This window comes from Microtus oregoni, unplaced genomic scaffold, assembly GCF_018167655.1.
Source record: "Microtus oregoni isolate MIOR12 unplaced genomic scaffold, Mior012 000070F_ref0000104, whole genome shotgun sequence".
In the NCBI taxonomy this organism is placed as follows: domain Eukaryota; kingdom Metazoa; phylum Chordata; class Mammalia; order Rodentia; family Cricetidae; genus Microtus; species Microtus oregoni.
In genome coordinates, this window is record NW_024543977.1 from 25,077 (window position 1) to 43,766 (window position 18,690).

The following is an 18,690-nucleotide window of genomic DNA, read 5'->3' on the forward strand; positions in this document are numbered from 1 at the left end:
GTCACTGAGGCGGAAGTAGCACATGGCACTAAGAGGAAGTTGGTGTAAAGGGTTGGAATGTCCTGTGAGGTAGCCATGATGCATTTATCACTGGGTTCCCTTCCCCGGTCTTCTCTCTTCTCAATACACATTTGTTCACTAACTATCAGTAGAGAATGTCTGAATTCTCGATTCATTCCATCAGTTCCTAATTGTGGACATTTTACTTGGTCGTCCTCAGCTTCAGTTTCTTCATTGGTCCTTAAAGAGAGGGCCTAGCACTAAGGTTTCTCATGAGACGTGAGTTAACATGGAAAAGGTTCCCAGAGCAAAGCTTCTGCATGAAGCTCCAGGCTACATAAATGACTTACGTGGTGATGATGGCCATATAGCCACTGTGTCTTCAACCCTGGCACAAATATTATGGGGGAGCTAATGATACGTTTGCTTCCTTAGTGCAAGGATTTGTTTAAAGATCCAGTGTGCCTTTGTGAGTGCGAGTGCTGGCCCCAGAACAATGGCTCTCCCGGCTCTCGAGTCTGAGACAGCCTGAAAGCATTTTCAGTCTGAAGAAAAGACCAAATGGGACAAAGGACCTGGAATGATCCTTGAGAGATAGGGTTTGTGAAGGTGGTGGGGTTGGGGGCTGGGCTTTGCCGCAGACATGCTACCTCTCTCTCATTCCTCTCTATGGCACCATAGGTGTTTACCTGTTGTGAAGAGATGTGAGTTCCCATCCAGCTCCAAAGCCACAATTTCCTCTGTGTTAGTAATTTTGGCAGCTAGGATGATTTTGTATCTTGGCCAGTTAGATGCCTCCATAAGGATCCAGTTAGTTTTCAGTGAACATTCTGTGTGTGTGTGTGTGTGTGTGTGTGTGTGTGTGTGTGTGTGTCTGAGAGAGAGAGAGAGAGAGAGAGAGAGCGAAAGAGAGAGAGAGAGAGAGAGAGAGAGAGAGGAGAGAGCGAGCTTTGACCTTATGGTGCCTCTGCCTCAGCCTCAAAGCAGGGCATTACAGATATGTACTGCTATGCAGCTCGCTTCTGTTTGTTTTTTTCCTGATTTGTTTTATTTTTAAACCTTCATTTTCTCACTGAATAGATGCTGAATCACATGTTTTGCTTTGCAAATTAAAATTTTGCTGAGTTCTGGTTTTCGTACTTTACCTCAGGTATAATGTCTTTGCTGAGGCCTCTTCTTCTGGACGTGGTTCCAACGATTCAACAGACTGCCGCCCTGGCCCTGGGGAGGCTGGCCAACTATAACGATGATTTAGCAGAAGCCGTTGTCAAGGGCGACATTCTTCCACAGCTTGTCTACTCATTGGCAGAGCAGAATGTAAGACTTTTTCAAAAACTTGTGTTTTTGTTTTCCTTAGATTTAAAAAATAGAGAGCTTTGGCACAGTTGTAAACTTGAAGGCATTAGTATCACTACGATGTTAATACAACCATAGATTCCTATATGTGGGTGAGAGCTTGCCTTGGAGCTGGTAGGAGGTTCTACGAAGAGGACTATGGAAAGGTTCAGGTGACTAGACTTAGACAACGCAATGTTTCTCTAGACTTCCCAGCACGAGGCTCTGCCTCAGGGAAGAGGCCAGCGCCCTGGTAAGACTGTGGCTGCTTTCGGCAGCCCCACCTGCAGGTGGATGGCGAGCGAGTGAGACACGGCCCTGAGGGAGAGATGGTGTTAAATGGGAAGTTTGATAAAGCATTTTTCCGAGAAAACAGGCAGTCTCACTCTTTAAAACCCTGGAGGCTGGAGAGACAGCTCAGCCATAAACTGCTTGCCCCACTAACATCAGTACCTGCGTTCAGTCTCCAGACTCCACGTAAAAATGGCAGGCACCGTGGCACAGGCTTCTAATCCCAGTCCCAGGGATGAAAGGCAGAAGCTTAAGGACCCCTGGGGTTTATTGACCAGCCAGTCCAGCATAACTGATGACCTAGGCCGAAGAGGGACTCTGACTCAAAGGAACAGAAGACTCCTAAGGATGACCCCCAAAGCTGACCTCTGGTCCACACACACACACACACACACACACACACACACACACACACACAAGTACTTCGGTGTTATTTGATTTTTCTCTGCCTGTTTGGTATCCGTAAGTAGAATTTTGACTACTCATTCCACTCTTAACTTATCATAATGCAGCATGCCCCTTCTTTTGATGTCCTTAAGACTAGATTCCTACTTATAGAACAAAACATAAATAAGACCTGGAGAATGGGCAAAGGGATAGATACTTCCCCCAAAGAACATCTCCAAATGGTGAGATGCTCTCAAACGCAAACGCAAGAGAAACTTGGCAGCGTTGGTAAGAGACACAGCTAAAGGCATGCTGTGGTACCGCTGCACACTTAGCAGGAGGAGCAGAACGAATATTTCCTAGAAATATTCGATGTGTGGTGACGATGTGGAGAGGTAGGAGCCTGCAGCGGTCGCTGGGAGGAGTGTAGAACGGCGTGACTACTGTGAACAGTAATTCAGCAGGCATGCAGGGAGTTCAGGGTTTCAGGATACGAATGAGCAGTTCTTTCAGCTATGGACCTGGGAGAACTAAAAGCAAAGCTCACAACTCATATACAAGTGTTCGGAGCAGCATGACTTGACTCACAGCAGTCTGCAGGGCAAGTCATCAACAGATAAATGAGTAAAGAAATACCATCTGTTCCATACAATGACTGTTGGTTCTGTCATAAACAGGAATTGAGTACTGATAAATGTCACAACATGGGTGATTCTTAGATCATTATTCCACGTGAAAGATGCCAGACACAGAAGACTGCATAGTATAATTCATATGAATATACAGAATATGCAAATCCATGCAGACAGAAGCAGACTCATGGGTGCCAAGGGCTGGAGGAAGAAGGGAGAGAGGGAGTGACTGCTTTACTTTAAGGGATGCTTTTATTGGGGTGGGGGGGGGCGTTGAGACAGGGATTCTCTGTGTAGCCCTGGCTGTCCTGTACACCAGGCTGGCCTCGAACTCAGAGATCTGCCTGCCTTTGCTTCCTGTCTCTGCTGAGATTAAAAGTGTGCACCACCACTGCCCGGGCCTTTAAAGGATCCTTGGGTGGTAAAAATGTTCTCGGCAGTGACATGCTCACAGTACTAGGACTGCATCACAGTTACGATGGGATTTTATGACATATTTATCTTACCAGGCTAAGACATCTTAACTGTACAGAAATTTGTTTGATTTTATAGGTTTATTTTTTAATGCCTTTTAAAGGAATTCTAGAAATTTCACTTTTCTGTGGGTGTTCCTGCTCCATATGTGCGGTGAGAGCAGGCGCTTTGGCTTTTGCCTTCCATGCATAAAGTCTTGATAGTTTTCTAAATATGACTTACTGTGTACTAGTTGTAAACAGACATCCAACAAGAGACAGAGGAGTGGGGAGGTGGCTTGGCTAGAGCCAAGGGTGCGAGGCAGTGCTGTGTGGCTATCACCGTCACGGTGGCTGCAGACCATGCCCTCTCCGACAGCCCTGTGAGCTTACATTCTGTTTTCAGTTCTTGGTACAGGAGTAAGGCTGTGAAATGTGAAACACTGGTCCGGTGCAGGAGAAGGGATCAGAAAGTGCCAGTTATAGGCACTGTACTTAGCAGGTAGCTGTTGGTACATTTACATTATAAATGTGGTAATTCTACAGGATAAAGAGTCAAATTGGTTTAAGATAAGGACAAGAAATGTGCAAACACTATTTTTCATGATTATAATAAAGTATTATCTAGAAAGCTATCCTGAAAGTCTACCTTAATTTTTGAATAATTTACTAGAGAATAGATTTTTGACATAATTTAAGAAGCAAAAGGAAATATGTCACATTAAAACATGGGTATTAGCGCAGTACATTTTTATGTTAACATATGTCACTGTTTTAGATACAACACGTTCAAATACACATAGTGTGTTTTCTCTTATTTTTATTATTTATATTTTTAGCCTAAATGATAGAAGTCTTTCAGAGAAGGCAGTTGGCTGATCCTTCTTTAGTAGCGTGGTGGTTTGAATGACAATGACCATCTTAGGCTCATATATGTCAACACTTGATTTCCCAGTTGGCAAAACTGTTTGGGAAAGATTAGGAGATGTGGCCTTGTTGGAGGAGGTGTTTCACTGGGGCTGTGGGCTTTGAGGATTCAGAAGCCAATGCTAGCCATTTCCAGTTAGTTTTCTCTCTGCTTCCTGATTGTGTATCAGATGTAAGGTCTCAACTGCTACTCCAGAGCCATGCTGGCCTGCCTCCTGCAGGATAGATCATGGACTATATAACCTTTGAGAAGCGTGAACCCTCCAATGAAATTCTTTCTGTCATAAGTTACCTTAGTCATGGCATCTTCACAACAATAGAAAAATAACTAAGACAGTAACTAATATAAAGAAATCAAAGCTGATAATGTCAAGGAGATGACGGGTTTATTAATAGGGATGGAGAGCCCAGCTGAGCATGGTGATGTGCACATTTAGTCTTGGCACTCAGGATGTAGAGGCAGGTGGATGTCTGTGAACTCAAGACCAGAGTGGCCTATGTGGTAATTCAGGGTCAGCCCAGTGCACACAGTGAGACCTTACCTTAAAAAAAATAAGCAACAAAACCAACAGAGAATTCATGAGATCATCTCTATATTATTTTAATCACATAACAACCGTGTTGTAGTCAAATATTTCCTGCACATACTTTTAGCAAATGAATAGAAACATGTTACTCCTATGTTTTGCTTTCAATTTTTATCCCCTAACCAAGAAAAATTTATATATAGGACATACTATCCATATGAAGCAGCATTCACAATTCACACAATAGCTTACTTGTCTTTATTTTTTTTAAAAAAGCCTTTCTAGACAGAAAAACATGTCCTGTGTTAACCAGGAGAAGCGTTAGAAATGTTGTTACCTCTCTCTGCAATTGCCGTGTATCTTGGAGCGTAGCTGCTGTTCAGGATGACCTGCGGAGGTCAGGCAAGCTTGCCATGCTTAGAGGCTGAGAGAAAGTGAAGGAAAAGAGGTGGTCGGTTGACAGAGGCAGTCAGCGAGCTGCCGTTCTAGAGTTCCCAGTACCTTTCAGGATCAAGCAGATACAGAAAATCATATTATTTTATGAATCTGCAGAAAGTGCCATGTTTATATTTGATTTTATACAATTTCCAAATGCACACTTCAAAGTAAAATATGTGTAGTGTGATTTAAAACTCACCTCTTTCCAGGTTAATTACTGAACAGAAGCAAAGGCGGCTAAGTACCAGCGTTTGCGGACTATTTCAGTGTTTGCATTCGGTGGCCATTGCACTTTATGTTAATGCCATTTTTGTGTTGCTTTTGGGCTATTTTAGATTCTGGGTTTGTTCTCTTTTCCCTGTAGTGTGTCTACAAGAAAGCAGCTGCCTTCGTGCTGCGAGCAGTTGGTAAGCACTCTCCGCAGCTGGCACAGGCCACGGTTGACTGTGGCGCCCTGGACTCGCTGGTGATGTGCCTGGAAGATTTTGACCCTGGAGTCAAGGAGGCTGCAGCCTGGGCACTTGCATATATTGCAAGGCATAATGCAGGTACTGTGGGATGTTTGAAAAGAGGGTGACTCAAGTTTAGGTTTATTAGATAAAAACAGTTTTGTTTAGTAAATCGATGGAGTTTTAAAGTGTTGCTGGACATCATGAGAGAGCAGTCAGTCTCGAAGGAGAGCCATACTGTATGGCTCACGTATTTACAAAACACTTCTACATTTGAGTCCAACAGAAGGGAAATTTGAAGGAGATGGCTGATATGGCCGAGTGGGATTGGTAATGGCACGTTGCCTGTAATCCCAGCGCTCAAGCAAATTCTACCAACCTGGGTTACACAGCAAGACACTGTCTCAAGAACCAAACCAAACCAAGCCAGAGAAAACAAAACAGTTCAACCAAACAAGCAGATAATTATTTTCTTGGCAGATGGTCAGATAATGCCGCTTTTGTGGTTTGTCATCCTCTGAGGTCATGCTCATTCATGACAGGGCATTCCAAGTCAATCAAGGAGCCAATCACACCAATGAATGATGTGACAAGATGGGATAAAGCTGTAGGTAATGATTTATTCCCCTAAGCCGGCAGGAAGGAGCAGGAAGAAAATAAGGGCAACATTCTTTAAACTGAATCGTGATGAAGTCAACACGATGGGCTGGTAGCCCTGGAGAGGGCTGTGCAGACACATGATTGGGAGATGGCGTGTTGGGGAGAACATGCTGAAGAATGAACGACAGTGGCTTAGCTAGGAATCAACAAACGCAATATTGGAACACGATAGCCATCTGCTGATGGGGAGGAGGAACAGGGCAGGGCGGCCACGTGTCTGGGTCTGAATTTCAGCCTAGTACACTTAGCTGCTGTGTGACCTTCTGAACTTCAGCACCCTCGTCTGAACATAGGGCGGCCAACCGTCATTTCTGAGGTTTGTAACGAGGGTGTTGAATCCAATCAGTGCTTGGTACCTGGTGAATACGAGATGTCTATGTTAGTATTAAATATGGGAAAGGACATTGTAACACGGATGGCTTTGAGCCAGGGGTGCTGGCATGTGCCTGTAGACCTGACTAGTTGGCGGAGGAAGGGGTGGAAGTCTGAGGCCCACCCCACACAATATAGTAAAGCTTCAATCTTAAAAAACATAGCAAAGTTAAACAAGATGACATTGGAGGAGGAAGTATAAATTGTACAAACCAATGGAAAGCAATGTGTCAAAATCAGTGAGTCGTGGGAGAGTCCGGGCTTACCTCAGACACCTGCTTTGGAAACTGGTCCTGAAGGAAGACTATCACAGAATGAAAAAACTGTATTTGTGGAAATGCTATTATAACATTCTTTATAGTATCAAATGCTTCAAATATTTGATAGAACTTAAGTGGTTAAATAATAGTAATCCATTTAATGAGATCTCATGCAACAAAGTAAAAGGTAATTGGGTCCTTTCTTGGTAACGAGGAAAAGTATTTATAAGACTAAAGAGGAGAAAGTTGTGTACTGTGCTTCCGTACCGTACAATGAGCTTCCCTGTGGCTGTAGATTAGAAAAGGCATGTTGCATCACCAAGCTGGTGGAGTTAAAGATTGTCGGTGTGTACAGGGCAGCTGCTGTGTGGGGTCATCCTTGTGAGGGTGGCTCTGGGCGTGCACTTCTGACCATTTTCCCACTGTGCTGCAGCTGCCCTTAGGTGCTTCTCTCCCCAGCTGATGAGAAGAGTGTGACTTGAGAGGCCTGGAATGATGCGAATGGTGGCGTCAGAACTGGGGTCTAAATTTTCCTACTCCCAAGTCCGTGTTAGCTGCTGCACATACTGGGCTGACCACTTCCTGGCCATGCTGGAGGAAACCCACAGAAGCAGGCAGAGGCTCTCACATTATATTTGCTTCGTAAAATGGGGACACCACTAGCAACAGACTAGAAATAGAACAGCAGGAAACTAAGGTGAACAAGAAAACTCTTGTCATGTTTAGAAAGATTCATATTAATTTTCTTTCCATAGTAATCAGAAGCCAAAAGCTTCACAGTTGGCTTTGGTAGGTTCTGAGAAGTCAGAGGACGGGTCCACACTGTGCTGAGACTCTGAGGAGTGCCCACAAGCTCTGCAGGACAGTCACAGACTAGTGGGCATGTGCAGGGATGTCCTGCCCATCTTCCTTCGTTGCCCAGTCTGGAGATATTACTGTAGTCATAAGTAGGATCCGACTTGGGGATCTCATTGCACTTTCTTTCAGGATCCCACGTGGAACCCCCAGTCTAAGTTACCATGTCATGTAGTTAGGACCTAGGGCCCAACACTCCTCAAAGATATTACTGTGTCGGTTTCTCAGAACCACAGAAGCCGCCAGTCACAGCCAAATCGAAGACAATGGAATATTTACCCCCAAATTTATTTCCCAGTGTCTCCTAGAAGTGGAGCTTGTTGCGATCACTTTGCCACACCCACTCCCTGCCCTCTGCTCCCTATCCGCACTAAGGTGCTCGATGCTTTAAAGTGGTTTAGACCTTAAGTGAAATGCCAACCTTCTCCTCTCTTGCCCTTAAGTAAGGGAAGCTTGGAGATCTGAGGTCAGCCCTTTTCTCAGAGTGGTCTCTGTTTCCTTCCTTCTTTGGTGTCTTTCCTGCTTTACTAACACGTCTGTCTCCATTTTTAGGGCCTAGCCTCGCTTTTGGAGATAGAAGCGTCTGACCAGAAGCATAAGGGATGAAGTAGCAAGGGCAGTAGGATTGTAGCCCCTGGGCAGTGTGCACAGAGATGCACAGGAGCCCTAACCCCGGCCTCCCAAGCTGAACCCCTCAGTGCCTAATTAAAAATACAAACCGAAGGAAAGGCAAAAAGTGGCTTGGTGTTTGGAGGGAAACTTCTCTACATCTGGGCTCAAAAATAAGTTTTAGGTGTTGAGAGGTTTAATTAAAAAATTAGGCTATCTTTTGGCAGTAAGCTCTGGTTGAACTTAAATCTAGCGAAGAGGCGTACATTTGATTAGATGTTCTACAGCTTAGGCACGGCTCTGTACCGGGGTCCAGATGAAGAAGCTGCAGAGGCGGATTAGAGGGAGGCTGTTACCAGCAGCTTCTGATGGGACACTTGGACAACCAACAGCTTCTCAGCCCCTCCCCTGTGTGAGGAAACGGGGTCCCCAGGATACTGTCCTCTTTAGTTCAAGCTCCTCATGACGTCAGACACCTCTGCCTCTAATTGCCAGGGGCTGTCTTCCACACGTGTGCCCTTCCTCCTCAGCTCAGACTGTGAGATGGAGCTTCTGCAGCCTGGCTCTCAGGCCTGGCTGCTGTGGACACCCACGGATATATTGCTACATCACAGCCCGCTTTTTAAATGAGTAGCATGTGGAAGAAATCTTAACTATCCTATGCAGAATAATGAAACAAGAAAGGATAAGGCTTTAAAATTTAGAATTTTTATAAATACTCATCTCCAATGTGCCAATATCAGAGACATAAAGAGGGTAGAATGGCCTAGGAGGCAATAATCAATTTTCAAACCACACATTTATTTATGATGAAACTACCCCAATCTACTTAACAATTTTCAAAGGAATTAACTTTTAAAATTGCAAATTTTAATCATCAGTATTGAAGAGAAGTGATGTTATAGCGATAGTGTAAGATCAGATGAGCAGCAGGGGCAAGAGGCCACTATGCCGCGCCTGGTGAAGTCCCCACAGAGCCACTTCTACTGTCCCAGGTGCAGGGGAGGAGAGGTGGGAGCATCCTGGGAGTTTGAGAGCAGCCCAAGCAACAGACTGAACGCTCCCATCTCAACAGCTGAAGCAAAGCCCTGTGGCCTGGCGACTGCAACGACTATGCTGACTTCTGTAACATTTTTCATTTTATATATATGCTTGTTGTACACACAGAGGACAGTGAATCTTAGAGGATCATAATATTTTATATCATATCTATTTGATCCTGACATTTATTTTCCCACATTTCTTTCCAGTGATCCGGGTGTTAGAAAAAGGAGGAAGTGGAAAACAAGTATCTCCTGTTTGTTTTAGGGGGTAGACCCCAAATATGTTAAACTAGCGTTCCAGTTAGAACCATGTTCCACCGGGCAGTGCAGATGCGGGCGAGGGGTACACTCTGATTTTCCTGTATTTTTACATTTTTGTGATTTTTTTGTTTGTCCTTCTTTCTTTCTTTCCTTCCTTCCTCCCTCCCTCCCTTCCTTCCTTTTGTTGTTGTTGATATAAAGAACTCAGGCCTGGCAGTGGTGATGCATGCCTTTAATACTATCACTTGGGAGACAGACAGATCTCTGAGTTCGAGGCCAGCCTGATCTACCGAGTGAGTTCCAGGACAGCCAGGGCTGCACAGAGAAACTCTGTCTCGAATCCACCCCTGCCCCATTTTTTTTTTTTTTTGCACTTTTGGTTTCAAATACATCAATACATCTTCTGCGCTATCACTTCAGACAAAATCCATGACTGAGTCAGAACTAAAGAGATGGTTTGCTTCATGTCCTCTTCATAACCCAGGTCCAATGTCTGCATCTTTCCTTCCTCCCCACTCACAATCAGCCTGGCTTTCCCTTTTTTATGTTAGACTGTACCTACATGTATGTTTATATACAGATATTATTGCCTCTGATCCACATGTGAGATTGTGTGACCTCACTTAATATTATAAAAGTCCATTAATTTTTCTGCAGTTTTTAAAATTAATTTTTCCTTAGAGCCAAGTACTATTCCATATACATCTATCTATACATCTATCTATCTATCTATCTATCTATCTATCTATCTATCTATCTATCTATCTATGTATATACCAAATCTTCATTACACATTAATCTGTTGATGGACAACCAGGTTGGTTTCAATTCCTTGCTATAGAGAATAAAATGGCAATTAATATAGTGGTGCAAATATCCCTATGGTGGGGTATGAGTTCATGGGTATATGCCTAGGAATGAAATAGCCGGGTCATATGGTAGTTCCCTTTTTAATTTTTTGAGAAATCTCCAAACTGACTTCCTGAATGGTTGTATCAATTTGCACCTCCACCAACAGTAAATAGGGTTCCTTTCTCTCCCACATCCTCTCCAACATTGGTTGTCAGATTTCCTGACAATCACCGTTCTGACTGGGATACCAAGTAGTTTTAATCTGCAGTTCTCTGATGAAGAAGGATGCTGAATACTTTTAAAAATAGTTATTGACCATTGCGTTTCTTTAAAAAAATTATTAGTGCTCTTCCGGGGACGGTGCTTAGAGGCACTCAGAATGGTCCAGCGTTTGACATACCGTCGTAGGCTCTCCTACAACATAGCCTCTAACAAAACTAGGCTGTCCTGAACTCTTGGCAACATGATTGTTTACCTTTACTCCGAGAAGGTTGGAAAGCACCTAAACCGCAAGCAGTGTGTGCTCAGGCCGACTTTGAGGGGTTCGCGCTGTGAGACCAAAAGTCCTCATGAGATTGTCTAAGACAAAGAAGCATGTCAGCTGGGCCTATGGTGGCTCCATGTGTGCCAAGTGTGTCCGTGACAGGATCAAGCGGGCTTTCCTTGTTGGGGAGCAGAAAATTGTTGTGAAAGTGTTGAAGGCACAAGCACAGAGTCAGAAAGCGAAATAAATGTGCGGCTTTTTAAATAAAAAAAATATTAGTTTGTTTTCCCATCTATTGATTGGCAGTTTTATTTCCTTGGTATTTTATTTTGCAATTCTTTGTAAATTCTGGATATCAGCCCCTTGTGTGAAGTGGGGTGGGCAAAGATTTTCTCTATTCTGTGGGTTATCTGTTTGCTATGATTGTTTCCTTTGCTTTACAGAAACTTTTAATTTTCATGTCACCGTTTCTTTCTTAATGGACAGAGGAAAAGTTGCTTCAGATCTCATCTCTGAGGTAAAAATGATACAAGTGGGCATAAAGGCCATGCAGACAACGGGGCTAACACTGGACAGGAATGTACAGAACAGCAATACTGTATTGAAAAGCACGTATGAGTGCTCGGGGTTGTGGCTCAGGTGGCACAGTGCGGGCCTAGGTGTGATCCTCATCACCACATAAAATGGGTCCGCGATGTCACATGCATACAACACTGAGAAAGCGGACACAGGAGAATCAGAAGGTCATGTGTGGCCTTCTGTGTTCAAGACCAGCTTGGCCTACATGAGACCCAGCCTTAAACAAAGCAAACACATATAATATACTGAGTGATATCCATTAGAGGCACGTGAATGAGGTGCAAGGGAAGTAGTCACTAGAACCTCAGTCTGTGCCCAGCTCTTTTTTTGTTTTTTTGTTTTTTGAGACAAGGTTTCTCTGTAGCTTTCGAGCCTATCCTGGAACTAGCTCTTGTAGACCAGGCTGACCTCGAACTCATAGAGATCTGCATGCCTTTGCCTCCTGAGTGCTGGGATTAAAGGCATGTGCCACCACTGCTTGGCCTCATCTCATTGTCTTATGAACCACTCAGGCGATCACTGATCAGACTCTGGGAACTGAAGTACAAAGGGAATGACAGAAGACGTGGGAGAAGAAAGAGAGCTCCCTGACCCCTCTCCTTGATGGCACCCCACCTTCTCTTAGTCTTGGATTCACTTTGGTTCTGTGGAGAAGAGTCGCTGTGTGGAGAGTGGAGAGAGAAGGGTATTCCAGTGCCGGAACAGAAGATACCCAGCCCTGTGTGACACGTCCCACACAGATTCTGGGCCACCCTGCTTCTGAAACTTTCTTTGTTTTCCAGTTCACCTAACACCTATTAAATACGGAGGGGAAAATATTTGAATTTGCACCTGAACTTCTAGGACTACATTAAGCATATAACGCATTTGAAATCTGAAAGTCCTCACTGGGAGCTTCACAGCCTTCTAGGAGAGAGGTTAGCTATTGAGTGCTGAGGACTTCGTCAATGTAGAATTGGGCTCTCCAGTAATTCCCGCTTATCAGCTGGTTTCCCAAAGGTCTTGATGCCATAGTCTTCAGGAAAATAGCAAGTATACTGTACTGGCTGACATAGTTTGGGGGCCTTTTGCATTTATATGTGGTTTTAGATGAATGGCCCCGCTTGCTTGCAAAGTGCAAAGTAAGTTAATTACATCAAAGCATTTTCCTCAAACTGTTTCTGAAGTTGTTAGGGTGACAGCCTGGACCCTGGCAGCCCTAACAAGCTGACCACCCATCCTCAGTAGGCCAATTAAGCAAATAAGTAATAGTGAAAGCAGAAAAAGAATTATTCAGTGTGGCCATACTGGGAAGAAGAACAAAGAGGTTCTGCAACCCCTGCCCACAAGCATCTGAGAAGCCCTAGCACGAGGTTAATGCTTAAACAGGAGGAGGAGATAGGTACACAGCTACACACAGCTAAGCTGGTAACCCAGAGCAAGCTGGCCAGCCACGCTAGCTGAAATGGTCAGTTCTGCAGACACCCTGCCTCAATAAATAAAGTGTGTGGGGGGGGCAATCAAGAAAAGATTTAATGTCAACCTCTGATTTCCACACACATATGTACCTATACATATGCAAACATGCATCCACACATGTATACCACACATACATACTCAAAATATATAAACATGTGATCATTATACAAGATATTCTATATTTTATGTATATATAATGTATTATATATTAAAATAACAATCAAACTAAGCAAAAACAATTAAACATCTCCTATGGGGACTGACTGAGGAAATAATGTCACTATCTACCTAATGTGATTTTAGACAAACATTAAAAATGCTAGGTGAGAAGCTGGAGAGATGGCTCAGTGGTTAAGACCACATCCTGCTCTCCTAGAGGACCAAGTTCAGCTCCCAACACCAGTGTCAGGTGACTCACACCTGCTGTTCCCCCAGCCCCAGGGATGACACCTCTGACCTCCTGCGATTATGTGCACGTACCCTCACAGATCCCTGCACACACACATGATTAAAAAGTGTTGGGTTAGATCCACCTCCAGATTAAAAGTAGACAGAGAAGCCCAGGGTACCCTCAGAGCCACTCAGGGGAGGCTCAGCAGAAACTTGTGAACAGAGACCTCTTTTCCAAGAGCCTGGTGTGACTTTGTTGTTTGTTTTAAGAGAGGGTCTCTCCATGGAGTCTTGGCTCTCATTATGTAGACTAGGCAGACCTTGAACTCACAAAGATCCCCTGCCTCTGCATCCTGCATGCTGGGATCAAAAGTGTGTGTCACTATTCTTGGCATCTGGTGTGACCTTTGTCATCTCCAGTGTCTTATTTTTGTTTGCCTTTCAGTTGGATCCCTCCTCGGCCTGTTTCCATAGAGAATTCCATCAGAACTTTGTTCCCTTGGGCTCAACAGTCTTCTCCAGCCCACTGAGTTTCTATAAGGCAGGGATCCTACCTAGCACTGGGCTCAAGCCAAAGGAATAGCAATAAAATCTGAATCACAGACAGGCCTTTCCCATCAGAAGGATTTGGTTTTTACCTTGTAGGCTAAGGGAAGTCCCAACCATGGGTGCACTTCAAGCAAGTGGAAAACCTGAAGACTTCTAGATACAAGAAGCCTATTTTGTGAGCATCTAATTCCACTTACTCCACTGTGTTGTTTTTACCAGGCCACTGTAGGCCAGTTCAGTAGCTTGTCTTTGTCCAGTCTCAGCTGTGGGGAATCAAAGGCTAAGGAGGGAGTGGGGGTGGGGCTCAGAGTGCTTTCAGTCTCCTCCTACCTGCTGTCATTCAGGCCACAGCCAGGTTTCATTGTTTTCTGCTTTCTCTTGTTTGGTTTCCATTTCTTGACTTTCTCACATCATGTTTTGAGCCTCTCTTCATAGAAGCTTGCGTAAGCACTGCCTGCTCTGTCCAATCAGCTGATTGTAATTTCTAGCCAAAGCCCCGTTATCTGTAGACCAGTGGCCTGTTTGATTCACTTGAGTTTTCAAAGGCACCTGAATCGTTTTGCCTTGGAAGCAAATGTATGTATATAAGTTACCCCTTAAACTATCATTCAAGACATTTGTTAGAGCTCAACCAATGACCATGAAAATACTGGAGAGGAATGCGAGACGGGAATGATGGACAATGACTTTTGTGTGTAGGAGGAGAAAGAACATTCACATGAAACTTTTTCATAGTACACAGGAGTTTCCTCTCTGTGCTTTTCTCATTTCTATCTGCAAATTGAGATGTCAATCAATCAGCTCAAAATTATAACCAAATGGAGGGATTGTTGGCTATGGATGTTGTGTCTTTCAGCTGTGTTGGTGAAGAACAGGTTGCCGTGGAAGCCAGCCTGGTGATTTCTGCTTCCTGCTGTGCACAGCCTTTGTGGTCCCTTCTGCCAATAGAAGTGATGCTTTGTAACGTCCAAGTTTGGCTATGACAGACTGCAGAGTTTGTGTTGGCTCATGTGTTCTGGATCACTCCTTTTCGATACACCCTCCTAGATGGCCTACAGGGAAGCCCACATACTGGACAGGGCAGGTTTCTCCCAAGTCCCCTGAGTACACTTGGAAGTGGATTTCAGATGACGGCAGCAGCCATGTAGCCCAGGCTGGCCCCTTGATTGTAGCCCTTTGACTAAACCATTTCCTTATTTCTGACCAACAGAGATCACAAGGGAGTAAATGCTTCAGGTTTTGAAGTTTGGTGTAATTTATTACACAGTAGTAGATAACCACACTGATGGTCAATAGCTGGGTAGGACCAAGACTAAATTAATTTGGCTTTAGAAGAGCTGGTATTAAAGCCATTCTGAAGCTTTGGGACTGCCGCTTGTTTTTTTTTTCTTAATTGTAATTTCACCTAATTATGAAAAATTGATTGAATGGGACGTCAGATTATTATTAATGTAAGATTACATCCTCAATGTATTTTCTATGTTGCTTTTTTAAAAAAAGTTTTAATCGGGCTGGGGATGTAGTTTAGTTAGTAGAGTGCTTGCCTAGCACACGCAAAGTGTGACTCTCCAGCCCTGTGTACAGTGACCTGCAATCCCAGCATTCCTGACTTCAGCCCTGTGTACAGTGACCTGCAATCCCAGCATTCCTGACTCCAGCCCTGTGTACAGTGACCTGCAATCCCAGCATTCCTGAGGCCCAAGCAGGAGAATCAGAAATTTAAGGTCGTTTAACAACATGATGAGCTTGAGGCCACTAGCCTGGGGCACACAAGACTGTCTCAAAATAAATAAACAAATAAATGAAAGTTTGGAAGTGCTATAGCTATGTATTTTATTTTTATGGCTAGAGCAAAAACCAGCCAGCCGATTTTAACATAGATATAGGACACCTAAGTGCAAGGAATTGGATTACGATTTTTGATATTTTTATAAGGAAACAGATTGAAATATAATTTTGCAGGGCTTAGAAATAAAAGTAAGTAAAATTAAAGAAATAAGGTTTCCAGAGGAGTTGCTGAATTTGTATGCTAAAACTCTCTCTCTCTCTCTCTCTCTCTCTCTCTCTCTCTGGGGAGCCTCTTCATTAGGGGTAACTTTTAATTTATGAGTTCTCAGAGTCACTTCATTTTGCTCTAGTCTTTTCTATGTACTGATTATGTGCAGAAAAGTCAGTTACCATCTGGCTTTAGATCAGCCCTGCCCCTTTGTTGCTGTTAGCTGTTCATCATTGCCTGGTTTCCTTTCGTTTTCCTTCCATCACTGTGGTGGTCCTGCCTGTATGCGGCCCTGAACATGACTTTAAGAACTGAAGGTAGAAAGAACATCATGTTTCCATATCAAGAAAGCGCCTGCACAGGTTGTTTAAGAAGGCTCAGAGTTAAGCCTGAGGTTGTAAAATGGTGGTTGAGTTTGAAGCGGGCTCCCAGGTGGATGTGTTTTATTTGGCCTGCATTATGTGGTCTCACACAGAGTTCTTTTTAAAAAATAAAGTTTCTAACACTTAAAGGGCAAGGAGCTTCACATTTCGGAAGGGTCTGATGACAGCATATTCTTGCACGGCCACACAGACCTAAGGCTAGCACCTGTTGTCCCCTGTAGATAAAGGCTTTCCCCTCCTCCACTGCTTCTAGGTGTCCTGTTTTCCTTCCTTCTTTGGGCTTTATTTATTTTCGTTTCTTTCCAACAGGCACTGAGTTTACTTACTTTGGTTTAAACAGACAACTTAATGCATAATTACGAAGTAAGACTGAGAGTTTAGGATGTAGCCTAGTGTTTCACAGATGGGGAAGTAAGACTCTGATATGCTCCCCCCCCCCCCCCCCCAGTGACCTTCAGAATATCTTCCAGCCTTGAAAGCTGCCAGGGAAGAACAGCCTCTTTCTAAGTTAGACTCACAAGATTAGACATTTGAAGAGAGGGTCTTGTGCTGGCTGGGTTTATATCAACTTGACAGGACTTGACAGGACTGAAAGGAGGGCCCTCAGCTGAGAAAATGACGCCATAGGGTCCAGCTGTAGAGCCGTCTCTTAACTAGTGATGGATGGGGAGGGCCCACTCTGTGGTGGGTAGTGCCATTCCTGGGCTGGCGGTTGCAGAGCGGCATAGTGTGGTTGGGTAGCATTTCAGGACAGTGTGCTTTATTAACTGCTCAGCATCCAGCTGATGAGCATTTGTTACTCCAACAACCATTCAATGAGAAATATATGCATATTATAAAATAGGTATCTTGTAAAAGAATCTCAAGTTTTTGTTGTTAATGGCTTATTTATTTAGCTGGGGAAGGTTTAATATTCCCTTTAAAGAGTTGAAGTTCATTGTGTGCTCTTTATCCTAGGAACTGTAGAAGAGGGAAAACACAGAAGCGAGTTAATCTTTCCACTTTCTTTAGATAAATGTTTGGCCCATTGTCTTAGCTTCTTTCCTGCTGCTGTGAAAAACAGTGTGAGGAGAAAGGGTTCATGTGGCTCCCAATTCCGGGTTTCAGCCCCTCAGAGCGGGGATATCACAGTGGGAGGAGCTTGAGAGAACTGCTTACATCACACCCACAGTCAAGAGTGGAGAGGACCAGTGAAATCCCCCGTGGTGGTGCTCAGTCTGTGGTCTCAGTCTTACAGAGTCCATGGTCCCCCTGCTCACAGAATGATATTGTCCACAATCAAAGTAGGGCTTCCCACATGTATTAATCAAGTCCTTCTCAGATACTCTCAGAGGCTAACAGTAATCTACACAATCCCTCACAAGGCCTGCTCCTGGTGTCAAGTTGACAGGATTTACCATCTTGCCCATTGTGTTCCAATAGGCACATATAAAATTGATATTACTATATAATATCTGTATATTTTGGGTTGGTTTGAATCTCACAGGAACCTGTTAATTAATGGGAAATTTCAGTATTGTATTTAGAAACAACACACACTATAATATATATATATATATATATATATATATATATATATATGTATTCTCTTCTATTTCCCTTGAGTAGGTGGGTGTGGGAGAGAAACAGGGATTGCCTCCTGAGCCTGCTGTCCTGTTCATCTTCTGGTGGATCGATCAGCAGATATTTTTGAGAAAACTGTTACTTTGCTGTGTGATACCCAAGTCTTTCTGATATTATGTTTGTTAAAAAAAAAAAAAGATTCCTCTTCCTTCCCCTGGTTTTTGAGATGGTGTATAAACTTCACATATATATCATATTACATACAGATTTTTTTAAAATCAAAACATTTATTAATGAATGTAGTGTTAATTTGTAGAAGCGAGTCACAGCCTCCAGAATTCAGATGATAACCTCCCATTAATACTTGTTTAATGAAAGAATGAATAAAATGTTTATACATTATTGTGACTTCTAAGATAATTATGGTAGTTTAAGGAAAACAAATTATACACACTACCCGTATTTGATAACATTAATTTCTTTTGGAAAATGTAGTATTATCAATCTTTTGAAAAATTAAATATTTTCTTCAAATTAAAGACTAAAGTGACATGATAAATAGCTACTTTGGCTTGATAATTGAGACATTTATGGAAAAGGCTCTAGAAATATGGGGACGTGCGAACGTTGTTTGGCAGGAGAGATGTGAGAAATGGTGGGTGTGACTCCTTGAGGCCACAAATGCGTCAGGAGCAGAATGAGTTCCTGGGCAGTTTCCTGCTTCTGAAATGGCATTTGTCGCATGTGCCCTGTAAGCATCTGCCCCAACATCTCTCATTCTCTGAAATGTAAAATTATTATTTTATAGCTGTTATTCTTGGGCATGTGAGTAAATCAACACATACATTCAAAAAGACATTTGTTTGCTCCTTGTATAACATAATAAATATCACTTTATTCCCTTACCTAGATATTAATAATTTTATGTGAAAGTATGT

General features: G+C 43.3%; 1 protein-coding gene across 2 annotated transcripts in view; it reads left to right on the forward strand.

Annotated features, from left to right (window-relative positions):
* LOC121440735 (sperm-associated antigen 6-like) overlaps nucleotides 1–18,690 on the forward strand; it is a 52,770-nt gene that overhangs the window by 18,118 nt on the left and 15,962 nt on the right. Inside the window, exons 1-3 of one of the 2 annotated variants that reach the window (XM_041641579.1) lie at nucleotides 633–704; nucleotides 1,151–1,317; nucleotides 5,354–5,537. In XM_041641579.1, the coding sequence (XP_041497513.1) occupies nucleotides 644–704; nucleotides 1,151–1,317; nucleotides 5,354–5,537 (412 nt within the window). In that variant the 5' untranslated portion in view covers nucleotides 633–643. Of the gene's footprint in view, nucleotides 1–632; nucleotides 705–1,150; nucleotides 1,318–5,353; nucleotides 5,538–18,690 lie in introns of those variants that run through there. The other variant, XM_041641580.1, reaches the window with a different exon arrangement.